We start from the raw sequence: 18,082 nt of genomic DNA, 5'->3' as shown, positions 1-18,082 counted from the left end.
CACAGTACATCACTGGGGCTAAACTGCCTGCCATCCAGGACCTATATAATAGGCAGTGTCAGAGGAAAGCCCATTAAATTGGCAGAGACTCCAGTCACCCAAGTTATAGACCGCTTTCTCTGCTACAGCACGGCAAATGGCACCGGAGCGCCAAGTCTAGGACCAAAAGGCTCCTCAACACTCAACAGCTTCTACCCCCAAGACATTAGACAGCTGAACAATTCATAAAAATCCCCACTGGACAATTTACATCTTGTACACTGCTGCTACTTGCAGTTTGTTTGTTACCTATGCATAGTCACTTCGCCCCCACCTACAGATGACCTCAAGTAGCCTGTACCCTGCACACTGACTTGGTACCAGTGCCCCCTGTATATAGCCTTGTTATTGTTATTCTTATTGTGTTACTTTTTATTATTACTTTTTATTTGAGCCTACCATTATGGGCTATTAGCAGGACAATATACCTTAACCAACACCTCTCTGTATTTTGATACTTTGTAGATGGGAGCTCCGGAGTGGATGGGGGCTCCCACATTGTAAAATGCGTTGCTACAGATGCAGGTTTGATACCTGTGCCGGCCGCCACCAGGAGACCCATGAGGTGGCTTTTAGTTTTAACTTAGAATCCTTCAACTCTCTATATGTAATTATTGGCGGAGAGTCACGTCATATTTTTCGATCTAGTGTAGGCCTACCGTAGGCGACATGAGTCTCACTAGTGTTGAGTAATTTGCTGTTAAAGTGGTGTAGGTCTTATTTATTTAAAGAACATATTGGAGTTAGAAGCAATATAGGATTTGAAGCAAAAGCCTACAACTATTTTAGCACCGTTTTGCGCTGCTCTGAGACAAGCATGGGGACTGGTCTTGATAAATCAGTTGAGGTTTTTATTTTCACTTAATCTCCGTTTGGATATTGGTTAGACTATAATAAAGAATTAGGTTGCAGATGTGTTATGCTGTTAGTGTAACCTTTATTTAACTAGGCAAGTCAGGTAAGAACAAATTCTTATTTACAAGAACAGCCTATTCCTTCCTCCCCGTCTGGGTATTGAACCCCGGTCTCCCGCGTGCCCTGTCCACATGACATGGGGATTGTTTAGCTAAATAGCCAAGTACTGTACTGCCGACCGTCACGTTGTACAGCGCCATATTCTCCATTCCTTCCTAACGGAAACCCAGAGGGTTTTTTGTTTTTTCTTGAAATAGAAACACCATAATATTAATCTAATTAACTAAGCAAGTAACAATCTAAATTTGACACACCTAATCATTCCAGGATGTTTCTTTATTTTGACTATTTTCTACATTGTAGAATAATAGTGAAGACATCACAACTATGAAATAACACATATGGAATCAGTTAAGAACAAATTCTTATTTACAAGGACAGCCTACTCCTTCCTCCCCGTCAGGGAATTGAACCCCAGTCTCCCTGTGCCTGCATTCTCTAGTACAGCCATCATTGAAGGTACTTGAGGTCACCGAGAAAGTCTGGACATGGCCTGCTCTCCCTTATGTAAGGAATTAGGCACTTACCCATGTTTACTACAGTATGTATTGTAGGCTATGCTTACTTGTCAGACTGCACATTGGCCTAATAAACAAATGCAGGTGGCTTATATCTTCAAAATGCTTTAAATGCTTTATTATCCAAATGTAAAAGCATATACTTTACAGTACTGTATTTCCTCATCAGCATCTTTATGCTTTCATTAATAAAATAATGATAAAAATACTTTTTCAAAATGCAGATGTTGATTTAGCTTTGGATCCATAACGAATTACTATGAGAATAAATCACTGAATTACAGAAATATTGGAACAAATTTGTCTAATGAAGGCAAACAAATTGTTGCTTACTGGAAAATACTCTTTCAAACGCACATGGTTACGTTGTACATCATCGTTATGGCCATTAGCAGTGCTATATATTTTGTCCTTTATTCAGATTACAATCGCTCACTGTTGTTTTAAATTAAAAAAAATCGACAAAATATCATTATAAATAGCCTTCCCTCTGTGGACGTCTATTTCAGCACCGTTTCTCGCTGCTATGAGACAAGCATGGAGAAACGAAAATGTTCAATTATATTCCATGATATTCTTAAGATATATCTTTTTAGATATACTGTAGGCTTATCATAGGCGAAAGGAGTATTGGTCACACTACAATTAGGGTGCGGAAATGTTATGCCCCTTAGATATTAATTTAGAATCCTACAATCTTCTTATGCTGTAGCCTACTCCCGACCGTCACGTTGTACAGTGCAATATTTTCCATTCCATCCTAAAGGAAACCCTGAGGGTTTCGTTTTTATTTTCCTCGGTGGTCAAACTAGCACTAACTTGCCCTCTGGTGGTCAAACTAGCACTAACTTGCATTAACATAAAAAATGGCTGACAATTAAATAACATGCCATAGAATGCTGCAGCAAGGTGTGCTGCAGTATGACACAACTTTTAATCGAGGAACCACTGCATGCCAATTTTATTCCACAAAATTATGCAAATTAACCCATAGACCGATAAGCATGACCGGTCAAATGTATTGACTGGTTTTTCCATCAATGAATAGGCTAAAAATGATTATTTTTGCAATGTGATTTTTTTTCTTCTCCAGGACAATTGGCCAGTGCTAATTGTATTTATCACCTTTTCTATTGTTTTTATCGTCCAAAAGCCGGCTATTACCTTCTAACAGAAACTCTGCGCTGGACAAGTGACGATTTTCATTTTCATTTGAAAAATGTATTGGTCATCTATGTGCATTGGGGAGTAACCCATTAGGGCATCCACACACGCAGCCAGCGGCATCAAAAACCTAGGGCTATTGGCCAAATGTCACGCCCTGGCCATAGAGAGACTTTTTATTCTCTATTTTGGTTAGGCCAGGGTGTGACTAGGGTGGGCATTCTATGACCTCTTTTCTATGTTTTGTATTTCTATGTATTGGCCTGGTATGGTTCTCCATCAGGGACAGCTGTCTATCGTTGTGTCTGATTGAGAACCATACTTAGGTACCCTTATCCCCCATGACAAAAACACTATTCTATATGTTTTGATATTCAATGTGTAGCATATGCAAAACTATAGCAAATGGTTTTATTGAGTTTTACTTTCCTAAAATAATTATTGTCCACCTAACGGTTCAGCCGTTAGATTTGAGCACTAAATGCATCAGAGAATTGCATGCATATAGGCCTATAGACTTATGCATCCACTCTATGATATTAATATTTTTAAATAAAATGTAAAAGGAAGAGATGCTTAGGCCTAGCCCCAGAGAGAGAGATACAGATATGCCAGTGGCATGCTATGACACCGACATGCATTTATTTATCCTTGTCAGATAGGCTACTGCGTCTGCTATACAGATATAGACATAGGAGGCTAAATTCGTAAATGTATTATCCTAATATTTTTTAATAAAGATAAGCATTGTATGTTAGATTATAGGAGAATCTTTGGTAGGCCTAAAATGTTCTTCCTCAAGTTCTACTGTCATAGACAGTTGGAGTGCCAGTTCACACTGCCTTCATATCACACCACACCAAACTGTCAAAACCGTTTCTAAACTTAAGGTAATGTAATATCATAAGTCAAGTTATTGGTAAAGGGAAAATATCACAGCAAACACAACATTGCATTTGGAACTTCATTTGGCCAAAGAAAATGGCTGAAGAGAATGAAATAAAACACTTGCAAACTGGTTTAAACCTTCACCAAAGTTCTGAACAGGCTGTATTGCAGGAATTATCAAGAAAGGCTAGTGACTACTTTATAACCTTTGTTTAACACCTTTTTGGTTACTACATGATTCCATATGTGTTATTTCATTGTTTTGATGTCTTCACTATTATTCTACAATGTAGAAAATAGTGAAATAAAGAAAAAGCCTTGAATGAGTAGGTGTGTCCAAACTTTTGAATGATAATGTATATACAGTGCCTTGCGAAAGTATTCGGCCCCCTTGAACTTTGCGACCTTTTGCCACATTTCAGGCTTCAAACATAAAGATATAAAACTGTATTTTTTTGTGAAGAATCAACAACAAGTGGGACACAATCATGAAGTGGAACGACATTTATTGGATATTTCAAACTTTTTTAACAAATCAAAAACGGAAAAATTGGGCGTGCAAAATTATTCAGCCCCTTTACTTTCAGTGCAGCAAACTCTCTCCAGTAGTTCAGTGAGGATCTCTGAATGATCCAATGTTGACCTAAATGACTAATGATGATAAATACAATCCACCTGTGTGTAATCAAGTCTCCGTATAAATGCACCTGCACTGTGATAGTCTAAGAGGTCGGTTAAAAGCGCAGAGGGCAACATGAAGAACAAGGAACACACCAGGCAGGTCCGAGATACTGTTGTGAAGAAGTTTAAAGCCGGATTTGGATACAAAAAGATTTCCCAAGCTTTAAACATCCCAAGGAGCACTGTGCAAGCGATAATATTGAAATGGAAGGAGTATCAGACCACTGCAAATCTACCAAGACCTGGCCGTCCCTCTAAACTTTCAGCTCATACAAGGAGAAGACTGATCAGAGATGCAGCCAAGAGGCCCATGATCACTCTGGATGAACTGCAGAGATCTACAGCTGAGGTGGGAGACTCTGTCCATAGGACAACAATCAGTTGTATATTGCACAAATCTGGCCTTTATGGAAGAGTGGCAAGAAGAAAGCCATTTCTTAAAGATATCCATAAAAAGTGTTGTTTAAAGTTTGCCACAAGCCACCTGGGAGACACACCAAACATGTGGAAGAAGGTGCTCTGGTCAGATGAAACCAAAATTTAACTTTTTGGCAACAATGCAAAACGTTATGTTTGGCGTAAAAGCAACACAGCTGAACACACCATCCCCACTGTCAAACATGGTGGTGGCAGCATCATGGTTTGGGCCTGCTTTTCTTCAGCAGGGACAGGGAAGATGGTTAAAATTGATGGGAAGATGGATGGAGCCAAATACAGGATCATTCTGGAAGAAAACCTGATGGAGTCTGCAAAAGACCTGAGACTGGGACGGAGATTTGTCTTCCAACAAGACAATGATCCAAAACATAAAGCAAAATCTACATTGGAATGGTTCAAAAATAAACATATCCAGGTGTTAGAATGGCCAAGTCAAAGTCCAGACCTGAATCCAATCGAGAATCTGTGGAAAGAACTGAAAACTGCTGTTCACAAATGCTCTCCATCCAACCTCACTGAGCTCGAGCTGTTTTGCAAGGAGGAATGGGAAAAAATGTCAGTCTCTCGATGTGCAAAACTGATAGAGACATACCCCAAGCGACTTACAGCTGTAATCGCAGCAAAAGGTGGCGCTACAAAGTATTAACTTAAGGGGGCTGAATAATTTTGCACGCCCAATTTTTCTGTTTTTGACTTGTTAAAAAAGTTTGAAATATCCAATAAATGTTGTTCCACTTCATGATTGTGTCCCACTTGTTGTTGATTCTTCACAAAAAAATACAGTTTTATATATTTATGTTTGAAGCCTGAAATGTGGCAAAAGGTCGCAAAGTTCAAGGGGGCCGAATACTTTCGCAAGGCACTGTATATATGTTTTTTTTAAATCTTTCTCTCTGCATTGTTGGGAAGGTCCTGTAAGTAAGCCTTTCACTGTTATTATGCCCCTTTTGTTTACGAAGCATGTGACAAATAAAATTAGATTTGAGTGTATTGAGAAGTTAGGAGAGTCTCACTGAGTGCTAAGTCACAGACCGTCCGACACTTCCAATTCAGTCTGGCCTTTTGATGTTGTGTAACACAGGCCTGTCAAACCTGAGTTATTATTAGACTTTTCCTGGAAACAGCTAGGCCCTCTGCTCTGTGCTTCTTCTTCTTATCGTAACTCCACTCTGCAGGGCTTTTGTCACTCAGGTGTGCTGTCTTAGGTAGGGTTGCACATTTTGGGGAATATTCAGAGGTGGAAAGATTCCATGGGAATTAACGGGAATATATAGGAATTATCGGTAATATATGGGAATTATTGGAAATATATGCACATTAATATTAATACCATTTAAATTTAGATTTTTTTTGTATTGGATATATTTACCATATCACATGGAGACAGAAACATAAACCTTTTACCTTATCATAAGTTGACATAATTGCAAATGATAAATGCTTCCAATAGAAAGAAACAAATTGGACTTTAATTAAATTAGTTGACTCTTCACACGTGGGATGATTTCACTGAACAACAAAAGAAAGGGAATATTGAATGATCCCCAATGATCCATCGCATCTCCCAAAAATGTTTTCAACATACATCTGTAAAATGATAGTTTAGAAACAAAAACTTTGGTTGTTTTCCTCTCAGACTTCCATGTCTTCTCCCTGGACCTCCTCAATGTCCACCTCTTGAACATCAGACTCTGAGGCCTCATCTTCACTGTCACTTTCCAACTTTGTCGAGGATGGCTCATTGTCAGGCTCAAAAAGCCTCAAATTTGCCTGGATGGCCACCAATTGTTCAACCCTTGTGTTGGTCAGCCTGTTGCGTGCTTTGGTGTGTGTGTTCCCAAACAAGAACCAGTTGTGCTCTGAGGCGACTGATGTTGGTAGGATTTGGAGGATGATGGAGGCCACAGGGGAAAGAGCCTCAGATCCATAAAGTCCCTTCCACCAGGTGGCTGATGAGATATGTTGGCACGACTGCTATATTGCATCTCCATCCCAAAGCCCTTGTTTGGAAGTGTACTTCGCCAGACTGCCAAGAACCTTGCCCTTATCCAGGCAAAGGTGGCGAGACACGGTAGTGATGACACCATAGGCCTTGTTGATCTCTGCACCAGACAGGATGCTTTAACCAGTAAACTTGGGGTCCAACATGTACGCTGTGGCGTGCATGGGCTTCAGGCAGAAGTCGTCACGCTTTTTGATGTATTTCAGAACAGCAGTGTCCTCTGCTTGGAGCAACAGTGAAGTGGGCAGGGCAGTATGGATTTCTTCTCTTACATCTGCAAGTAGAGTCTGAACATCAGACAGGATGGCATTGTCTCCCTCAATCCGTGCAATGGCTACTGCTATAGGTTTCAGGAGTTTCAGGCTGCTTACCACTCTCTCCCAAAATATATCATCCAGGAGGATCCTCTTGATGGGGCTGTCCATATCGGCAGACTGTGATATGGCCATTTCTTGGAGATACTCTTTCCCCTCCAGGAGACTGTCAAACATGATGACAACTTCACCCCAATGGGTGTTGCTGGGAAGCTTCAATGTGGTGCTCTTATTCTTCTCACTTTGCTTAGTGAGGTAGATTGCTGCTCTAATTGATGACCCTTCACATACCTAATTATTTCCTTGGTTCTCTTGTAGAGTGTATCCATTGTTTTCAGTGCCATGATGTCCTTGAGGAGCAGATTCAATACATGAGCAGCACAGCGAATGGGTATGATGTGAGGGTAGGACTCCTCCTCTCTAGACCAAGCAGCCTTCATGTTCGCAGCATTGTCTGTCACCTGTGCAAATACCTTCTGTGGTCCAAGGTCATTGATGACTGCCTTCAGCTCATCTGCTATGTAGAGACCGGTGTGTCTGTTGTACCTTGTGTCTGTGCTCTTGTAGAATACTGGTTGAGGGGTGGAGATGATGTAGTTAATTATTCCTTGCCCACGAACATTCAACCACCTATCAGAGATGAATGCAATACAGTTTGCTTTCTCTATGATTTGCTTGACCTTCACTTGAACTCTGTTGAAGTCAGCAAATGAGTGGATAAAGCATGTCTGGTTGGAGGGGTGTATGCTGGGCGAAGAACATTCAGAAATCTCTTCCAATACACATTGCCTGTGAGTATCAGAGGTGAACCAGTTGCATACACATCTCGAGCAAGACATTCATCAGCATTTCTCTGACTACATTCCTCCATTGAGTCAAAAAAATATCTGATTCCAGGAGGACCATGAGCTGTTGCTATCGATAAGATGTCCGATTCATAATTTCCCCTTCAAATATAAGTAGAGGGACTTTTGTCAGAGGTTGCTTGTTGTGAGCGCTGAGGGAACTTTATGCACTTCACCAGATGATTCTGCATCTTTGTTGCATTCTTCACATATGATTTGGCACAGTATTTGCAAATGTACACAGCTTTTCCTTCTACATTAGCTGCAGTGAAATGTCTCCACACATCAATCAGATAGTGCCTGTGGATTTTCCTGTAAAGATTAGAAAAAAATGAGTAAAAAAAACAACAAATACAATTCCATGTATAGATAAATAGTTCAGCAGTTAGATTAAACAACTGCTTTGTAAGATAAATGTTTTAAAATGAATGGGATGTATGGAAACAGGTGAATTAACACACTCCTCAGTTAGCAGTTAGCACACTCCTCAGTTAGCAAGCTAAAACCCACATGGTAGCAAAAACTAACTAGCAGAAATTGTTAACAAGTTGGAAATCATTTAAACACACTTTGCTGTAAGCTGCTATTTCACCAGAAAGATTCCGACCCTTTGCAACCCTAGCCTTAGGTCAATGAATTTGCATATATCTGTTTGTGTGTGTGTGTGGTCATGTGTCTCTGTATATGTCTGTGCGTTCACATGTGTGTGTGCATGTCTGTGTGCTTGTGTGTGTGTGTGATCGTTACTCTACTCAGCAGGGCAGAGGCAGACATTAGGCAGACACTAGGCAGACGTCTATGGAACAGCACACTAATGGGTTAAACTAGACTTGGCCGAGTCAAGAAATTGCGTGTGTATGTTTTAGGAGGTAGACGTATCACCTCCTGTGTGTGTGTTTGGTCTTTAACAGCTAAGTGTAATGAACCATCAGCAGTTTCTGAAGCGCCGTCTTCAAAGGGGTCGACGTCACAGGGTCACAACTGGGTGACTGGCTGAGAGGCTGTGCACTTGTTTAATCTGCACACACGTGCACACACGCAGAGATACACACGTACCTACTCACACAAACTTTTGAAAATCCTAATCCTCACGTGCAAAGTGTTTCACTACAGAAAAATAGAGAAAGGATGCAAAAAGACAGAGCAGTTAAACACTTGAATTGAAGGCACTTGAAATACAGTAAGCTCAGCCTTACTAAGAGTTGGAGTAAAAAAACCTCTGTTGGTGTAGCTGTGTAACTCATGGCCTGTATTTCTCTCTCTCTGTTCACTAGGTGAGTGTCTGCTGGATCAGCCCCTGAAGCCTCTGGCCCTGCCTGAAGTCCTCCCTGGATCCTCCTACAGCCTGGACCGGCAGTGTGAGCTGGCCTTCGGAGATGGCTCCAAGCCCTGTCCCTTCATGCAGCCGCCCTGTGGTCGGCTCTGGTGTACAGGGAAGTCCCGGGGCCAGCTGGTGTGTCAGACACGTCACTTCCCCTGGGCTGATGGCACCGCCTGTGGGGATGGAAAGTTGTGTATGAGGGGCGTCTGCATGGATAAGATGGATATACACAAGACTAAGGTAAGGCTGTGAGATATGCACATGCATGCACATGCAGGTGGGCAGGCACGCACACACACACACACACATACACACACACACTCGCTCGTCCAACACACGTCAACACACTTCAAACACTTCAAGCTTTCAAGCAATTCTCACACCAGTGTGAGATATGTCATGTCAGTAGAGATGTGAATGCCCTTCCACTGTGGTGTGAATGACGCAAGCCCCATGTTGTCAAACATACTTATTTAGGTATTTTACTCACGCTGGAGCATTGGCCACTGACATAGGCCATGTTGTCATATCGCTTATAAGAACCATGTAATAACACTTTAATAACTGTTATAGCCGTATAATAACCTGTTATAACTTCACCCTAGGTGGACGGGCGGTGGGGGAGGTGGGGTTCGTTTGGCTCCTGCTCCCGTACGTGTGGCGGGGGTGTCCAACTGGCCAAGAGGGAGTGTAACAACCCAGTGCCCTCCAACGGGGGCAAATACTGCCAAGGGGTCCGGGTCAAGTACCGCTCCTGTAGCCTGAACCCCTGCTCTGACACAGGTAAGAGTCGGCCCAAGACCTATATTTAATTACTTAATCCTCTCTATTCCCTTTGGGACATTTTGTAAGGTCAATGAGCTCACTCCACTTCTTCCGGACCATGGCAACATGTTGTACCTTGCTTCAAGAGAGGTGATCCCTGCCAGGTCATCTCTCAAAACCTATAACTACTTTACTCTATTACTTTTACTTTGTTACATTTTGTTTTACTGGGACAGTACACATTAAATCAACATGACTGTATGGTTGTTCCTCACCTCTAACATCTGACCTCTCTCTCCCTGTCTTAGGTAAAAGCTACCGCGAGGAGCAGTGTGAGGCATTTAACGGGTTCAGCCTCAACACCAACCGGCTTACCCCCTCGGTGGTCTGGGTCCCCAAGTACTCCGGGGTCTCCCCCAAGGACAAGTGCAAGCTCATTTGCAGGGCCAACGGCACTGGATACTTCTACGTTCTTGCACCCAAGGTTAGTTAGCAGCCACGCATAAAAATAACACATAAAAAAGTACCTGGTCTGTGTGTAAATGTAAGCAGTAGTTCCTCACTGGGTTTGAAAGATCTTTCCAACACTCTCCTTCTCGATAGGCGTAAGTAACCACTGCGCCTTGGTATGAAATAACAACATATTGCTGATTTCATATCTCCAGTGGAAACATCATGGAATATGCTACCTGAACACTTCCCCCTTGGGAGGGCCCAGTTGAAACAATGTAGCATGTCCTCTACAGTGAGAGATCAAGCCAGTCAGAGAAAGAGGCAGACAGGCAGAGGAGAGAGATTCATGCTTTTGACAACTGCCATGTGTAGCAAACGTGATTCATGGGGAATATTTATTTTCATCAGGATATTTTCTTCTTCAAATACAGTTTTGGATCTGGTCGGTATTTCACATATTGTCAGACAGATCCGAAATCCCTGGCGACCGAGCGTGATCAAACCCGGGATCCAAGGGTCAACTACAGAATATCTGACCTGTTCGAATATCGTGTCGGATCTCGGGTAATCGGGTTAGGGTATATCCGTGAAGACCTCTCCTACACATGGCCAGACCACCTGAGATATGTTTTTGTCCAGAATTACTAAAGCATAATGTTTTACTGGTATTGCAGATGTTACAGTACAGTATCAGTAGTAAAGACATGAAAAGAACAATTGCAGGCAGTCAAGCATTATGAGATGATGTGACAACCCCCCCCCCCCCCCCCCCCCCCCCCACACACACACACACGTACATGCAGATGAACTGACCTAAGAGAGCAGCGTCTAAGAAGAAAGGAATGAGGAGGGAATGTAGAGAGAGAAGGAGGGCATGGAGACAAGGCTTATCTTGTTCAGATAGAGTGGTGTGGAGTGAGACAGAGCAGGAGCCTCAGTCACGGCATGGAGTTGCGGGTTCCACAGTCCACAAACTCCACTTCACATTGCCGTCACACTATCAGGCTTTCAGATATGCAGAGAGACATGAAGGGGTAAGAGCTCTTACTGGTCAATACTGGAACAGAGTTTCTGAGAACAAGTATGTTTATTTAACCCTCCTGTTGTGTTCGTTTCATGTTAATTAATTCTGTGTTCCCTGTCCAAAATGACCACCCCATTATAGCTAATGTTATCACCTAATGTTGTGTTAGATCTTTTTATCAACTTAAGTTATTGTGAACATTACAAGGCCTGTAGGCCTCATTGACCTGAGCTCACACAACTAGTTTTTGAGTAAAAAAAGCATAATGTATGGATTATTTTGACTCTAACAAATACTCAGATGAAACATATTGTGCTATTTATCACAGACTACTTTGTGTCAAAGTTTAACAAGGCCTCTCTCTTCCTCACCAGTGTCATGACCAAATATATGATCAAGAGCCTCACATACAGTATATCGTTTGGTCATTGTGCTGCCACAGAATGAATTGTGAGCAAGGCCTCAAAAAGGTTTCATATACTAGAGCTGCGAGAAAAGTTATATATATTATTGAAACAATGTTGTGAATGTTTGTGAGAATGCCAACAGGTGTGGTTCCAGTGGCAGAAAGATTCTATTGGGGAAAGGTTCCCGTTGGGGTTGCCACTCAATTTTATACAGTAATTGTAGTCTCACCCATTCATTTATAATGATCGGTAATTTTTGACTAGGAACACCACAGGTGTACAAAAGTTAAATAAAACACCCAAAATGTTATGAAAATTATCTAAATGTATTTTGTGTGTTCAGATGCCCTGTGTGGACAAAGTCATGGAATCTTATGACAACAAGATTAAATTAACTATATTTGTCAGAGAGAATACTTGTAAATCGGTCCAATTCGATCGGAACACACCAGGAGGGTTAAAAAATTGGGACTTCAATTGGGTCCCAGTTTTGACCGGGTCATGGGAAAAAGGCAGTTGAGTTCAGTTGAGGCAGTACTCACAGACACCATGTTGAGTTATCAGCTACATATTCCACCATGGTCCCGACTCTGCCGACACAGACTGTTGAGCATACTGACCTGGTCGACTGCTTCCACTCCAGACAGGCTGATCATGCGTTAGTAGGGTCATGTTCAGGGTGTGAGAACCAACTATAAGGCTGTATGTAAAACTACATATTTTGCTCAGTCTAAGCGTGTCTAAAATGATCACAGTAGGACAGAACAGAGGGGTATCCCACAAAACAAGCTACATCTACTTAGGGTTTTCTAAAGCTAACCAGCTTCAGTTAGCTTCGCTTTCCAGCTCAGGGTTCATCCATACTATGACAGTGGATATTGCTCGTCCGCCTGCCGCTAACTCTAGCAGGCGTTTAACTGCACGTGCATGTCGCACTTGGCAAGTCGAACAACAAACTCTTCATTGAGACAATGCTGAAATATCAATCTATGTGCGAGTCAGTGCCACATTTTCATTTGTGCCGAAATCAAAATGATTTTTTGATGGTGTGAAATAGACTTTTTATTTTGTATTACTTATTGTTAATGCCGTCTTTTGTGTGCTTTGGTGTGCTTATTTATCAACACACAATCATTTTTCCCCCACTCCTATCGATATTTTTTATTTCTTTATTAAGTCATACAAAAGGGTTACGTTGCGTGATGTTTTAAATTAATTGTGTTCTTACTAAATGTGCAATGTGATATTTTAACATTACTGTTTTTTTTAACACGCAAAAAAACTATTGAATAATACAGTATTTAATCAGTCGTCTTCCTCAAATGAAGGGAATGATGACGCAATCTTTACAACAGGGACAGAATCTGATTGCATTTGGTCCTCAACTCGCGGCTCAGTCATTTCACTCAGGGTAAGTTTTCCGGGAGTTAGCCTGCCCGGTGCAGGTTAGTTCTGAAGAATTCGTGGGCATAGAAATTTACCTGGCTAAAAGGTTTTCCACTTTCGTATGACCAGTTATCCTGAGTTGACCAAAGTTATCTCGCTAACTCCTCAAACCTGCTTCGTTCAAATACCCCTCAGGTGTGGTATTTTGCATGTATAGTTTGTGTATGTTATGTACACTAATCTCAGAGCCCAGAACTTAATTTTATTTATTTATTATTTTACCTTTATTTAACTAGGCAATTCAGTTAAGAACAAATTCTTATTAACATGACAGCCTAAGAACAGTGGGTTGACTGGGGCAAAACGACATATTTTTACCTTGTCAGCTTAGGTATTCGATCTTGCAACCTTTTGGTTACTAGTCCAACGCTCAAACCACTAGGCTACCTGCCGCTATTGATGTTGCATAACATTTGTTGAGTAATAAAATATATCTATCTCTGTATGCCAGGTGGTGGATGGGACCCCATGTTCTCCAGACTCCTCAGCAGTGTGTGTCCAGGGGAAGTGTATCAAGGCTGGTTGTGACGGCAAGCTGGGCTCCAACAAGAAGTTTGACAAGTGTGGCACCTGTGGAGGTGACAACAAGAGCTGCAAGAAGGTGTCAGGACTCTTCACCAAACCCATGTGAGTTCTCGGACCATTTATGCAATTTCTCATAGGTGTTTAGAGAACCATCTTGTATTGCATGGAAGTCGTCATTGTTTACAAGTGACACAAATTCCTATAACAGGAATGGATTGGATGAATTCCATGTAAAAGGAATGGTTTTGTTAACATTACTGTAACAGTTTAATAACAGTGGTTTTACTGATTTATGAATGTATTCTATTTTCCCCCAAAGACACGGTTACAACTTTGTGGTTATGCTTCCGGTGGGGGCATCCAACATAGACGTACGGCAGCGCGGCTACAAGGGCCTGGTGAGTGATGACAACTACCTGGCGGTGAAGAACAGCCAGGGTCAGTACCTGCTTAACGGGAACTACGTGGTTTCTGCCGTGGAGAGGGACATCATCGTGAAGGGTAGCCTGCTGAGGTACAGCGGTACGGCCGGCCTGGCAGAGACCTTGCTGGCTGTGAAGCCGCTCCGCGAGGCCCTCACTGTGGAGGTCCTGTCTGTCGGTCAAATGACCCCTCCCCGCATCCGCTACTCCTTCTACCTAGCCCGCGAGAGCAAGGACAAGAAGAAAGAGGAACGGGCGAGGTCACATAACAGTGTTCTAGCAGAGGACGTGGGCGGGGGGCAGAAGGGAGGAGAAGGAGGGGATCTCCTGAAGAAGTCCTCATACAGTATTGAGGGACCCATTCCAGGTAAGTGGTCTGCGGCCATGTGGGACGAGTGTTCGGTGACGTGTGGGAGAGGGGTGCAAGGGAGGCTGGTGCAGTGCCTGGGGCAGGACGGAGAGCCAGGGCTGGACTGTGACTCCATCGTGAGGCCCTCGGCTACCAGGGTGTGTGGGGACCCTTGTCCGGTGTGGGAGATTGGGGAGTGGTCGCCCTGCTCCAGGAGTTGCGGGAAAGGCTTCAAGAGGCGGCCGCTGCGCTGTACCACGCAGACGGGGTTGCAGCTGCCCCGGGACCACTGCAGTGCGGGGAAACGTAAGCCACAGGAACTGGACTTCTGTCACCTAAAGCCCTGTTAACACACCATGAACCCTCCTTTTGTTGCCTCCTAGTCTACAGTACTATCCCTCCTCAATGGACTGGTGTGTTTTTCAAAAATGCATTTGACAAAGAAAAGACAAAACCAACAAGAATAAACAATCCCAAAAATGATCCTGAACTTTGTTTCTGGTGTATCTGGCATCTGCCTGCAGAATGGGACAAATGTGAAGAATGAAGGACCCAATGTTGTTGGAAAGACAGAGAGACTGAGAGGGAACTGTGCTGTAATCTTTAGGTCATTGGTTAGTTGGTTACCGGTAACACTTTTGAAGAGCCAATATTACAGAAACAGTTGGTGTTGTTTGTATTTTTTGTTACAATCCCAATGTATTCTAGATTGTATTCTAGAATGTCCATATACCAGCAATCCATCCAGTTGACCTGATGAATCTGGAACCAATGCACCATCTTGTCCCTCTCTGGTGTTGTAAAGTTCAGGTTCTGTGGGACATAGCAGAACTCTAAGTTGCTTGCGAGCCAACTGTCCACACAGCTTTCTCACCTACTTATCCTGAAGCCAGACATTGTGGGAAAATATAAAGAAAACATACAGTATGGAAAAACCATCTGCTAACTGGACCAAGATCATAATGCCCTTGTACTGCATGAGAATACTTTATACTGCAAAAATACTTATTGTATCCCCTTTACGTCCAGAGGTAGAATAAGAATCAGGAGAAATGGTTGTACTATACAGAGCATTGTACTGAGTATTATTGCACCGGATATTACCAGTAGATACAGTATCATGGTAATTATTCCACACCTGGTTCTAGAATTCACATGTTCTTATTAGGAATTAATTTGGGAAGCATAGAATGTGATGATAGGATGTCTGTTCCGTGATCCATGAAAATAATTGTTTTCCTATGGTGTTCTGATCCTCCACGACATGAAAATATGCCTACACGTTTTTTTAGTAATGACAAAAAGGGGTAGTGCAATGGGGATATCATATCTGTTTCCCTTGTGTTCCTCTTGCAAACAATACAGAAGAGCAGAAATAAACCTGTCCTTGGATGCAGCATAAGACATTAACTTTCTACAGAACTTTGACAGACAGCAGAACTTCAGTAACGGAAACTGTTACAGAAATAGATGCAAAAATCGTCCTATTGGCTGCTTTAGAAAAAGCCCCATACAGTAGTGTAGTCAGTCCCTAGAAGCGAACTGGGACAGGAAAAAGGAAACTCGCTACCGACGCCTCTGTAGTAGTCTGCACTCTGTCACCACCACACCAGTGTGTTAGCGAGAGAGAGAGAGCTTTCAGCGATGTCATCATCCTCTACGTTAGGCTGCGCCCCCAGCCCCTGACTTCACCGGCCGTTACCACGTTGTTCAGTTCAGTTTAGCAGAGACTGATGTTGACTAAGCCTGTTTGATTCTCCCTCCCTCTACACGGATTGAAGTGGATTTAACAAGTTAAATCAATAAGGGATCATAGCTTTCACCTAGATTCCCCTGGCCAGTCTATGTCATGGAAAGAGCAGGTGTTCATGATGTTTTGTACACTCAGTGTACACCGTCCAACGAAATGCTAACTTGCAGATACCTTTCCCCTTTCATTCTCCCTTTCCCCACCGTCCCCTCCACACATGCACATGGACAGACAGTGTGTTCCAATATCTGCACTGGCAGACCACCAGGAATTAAGCAGTGGGTGTCGGGCATGCATTCTTCCAAGTAGTGTGCTAGTATAGATGCAGTATTTGAACTTGTACTAGGACATAGCAAGCATGTAAGCATCTTTATCACTGGGTTTGATTGTGTGTTCATTGTTGCCCTTATCATTCCAATTGTTGAGCCAGCGGTGCAGCTTCTGAAATCCTGTCAAAGTGTTTGGCTTAGTTGCAATAGCCAAGTTATTATCGTTGAAATTAAATCATCAAACTGGTATAGAAAAATGTCCTAATCTTTCTGAGACTGACAGAATGTGTGTTCTGTTGGAGCTCTCTGTTCCATCCTGTCCACAGCCGGAGCCCTAAGGCGAGAGGCAAGCTGTTCTTTGTACACAGTTAATGAAACCCCCTGTAATCCATTATATGCTTCTTGTTTTGGTTCTTCAGAGGGACCACATTGTCCATCTACCCGATGGTTCCTGTATTACTTGGAATATTTTATTTGTCATTTATCTTTTGCACTTTGTACAGCAAAAGAGTGCAATGTCATGTCCTTGCATGGGCTGTCTTTGTATACTATGTATACATCCATTCCGCTTTGCGCAAAATAAGTATTGTAAATACTTTTTCATGTTTTTTTGGGGGGGGTTTATCTACGCTGGCAATTTTTTAAATTGTATTTGACATCAAGATATTTATTCCAAATAAAAACATTTACACATCTGTTCACTCCCCCTTTTCCCCTCTTCAAAATATCTTTGGTTCTCACAGTCGTCCTCAGGCTTGTTGCCAACGATAAATGAAAAAGCTTCCCACTGGGTACAAACTGGTTGACTCAATGTAATTTGTCAATGTTTTGTGACATGGAATCTATGTGAAAAATACATTAGATTTGAAAAAGTAATCAATGTAAACTGTTGTTTTGGGGGTAAAATTTAAACCACAGGATTATGTCATCATGGTAAACATACACAAATCCATCTCAACCAAAAATACAAGTTAAAGAATGGGACTAAATCAAATCAAACTTCATTTAAAGTGCATTTTAAGTTTGATTTGATTTAGTCATATTATTTAACTTCGATTTTTGGTTGAGATGGAGACATGAATTCAACATATAAATTATTAATTTGTAGACCAAGTGTAGACCGAGTGGCACAGATGGAACTATCCAAGCAGAAGATACATCTCTTTCAAACTAATGTAACATTCAACCTTAAAATGATGAACACATTCATAGCCACATTGAGGCTACTGTCTAACTATGCATTTCTTCTTATGAATCATATAAAGCGTGCATGTTCAAGATAGCATGCATAGGTCGTTGCAGGTCTAGGGAGATCTTTACAATTGTTGTAATAATCTGTGCAGAATCTCAAACGGCATTGATCACTTGCACCATGTACTTTTAATGTAATCTCAACTCCAATCCAGGTCATTTGGTTCTGACCAAGCACAGTGATAACACATGAATCTGTTTTATAAATAAACAAAGATCTGACATTGTATTCCCAT

General features: G+C 42.0%; 1 protein-coding gene across 1 annotated transcript in view; it reads left to right on the top strand.

Moving 5' to 3' along the window:
• The window catches only part of adamts15a (ADAM metallopeptidase with thrombospondin type 1 motif, 15a), a 34,499-nt gene extending 17,208 nt beyond the window's left edge, over positions 1-17,291 (top strand). Inside the window, exons 4-8 of the mRNA XM_021618976.2 lie at positions 9,139-9,425; positions 9,791-9,968; positions 10,259-10,434; positions 13,732-13,907; positions 14,125-17,291. Of these exons, the coding sequence (XP_021474651.2) occupies positions 9,139-9,425; positions 9,791-9,968; positions 10,259-10,434; positions 13,732-13,907; positions 14,125-14,926 (1,619 nt within the window). The 3' untranslated portion in view covers positions 14,927-17,291. The remainder of the gene's footprint in view (positions 1-9,138; positions 9,426-9,790; positions 9,969-10,258; positions 10,435-13,731; positions 13,908-14,124) is intronic.
• Positions 17,292-18,082: the final 791 nt, after the last annotated feature.

This window comes from Oncorhynchus mykiss, chromosome 10 (genome assembly GCF_013265735.2).
Source record: "Oncorhynchus mykiss isolate Arlee chromosome 10, USDA_OmykA_1.1, whole genome shotgun sequence".
NCBI classification, from domain to species: Eukaryota; Metazoa; Chordata; class Actinopteri; order Salmoniformes; family Salmonidae; genus Oncorhynchus; species Oncorhynchus mykiss.
The sequence above is the reverse complement of the archived record's forward strand: the minus strand, read 5'-3'. Positions and strand labels throughout refer to the sequence as shown.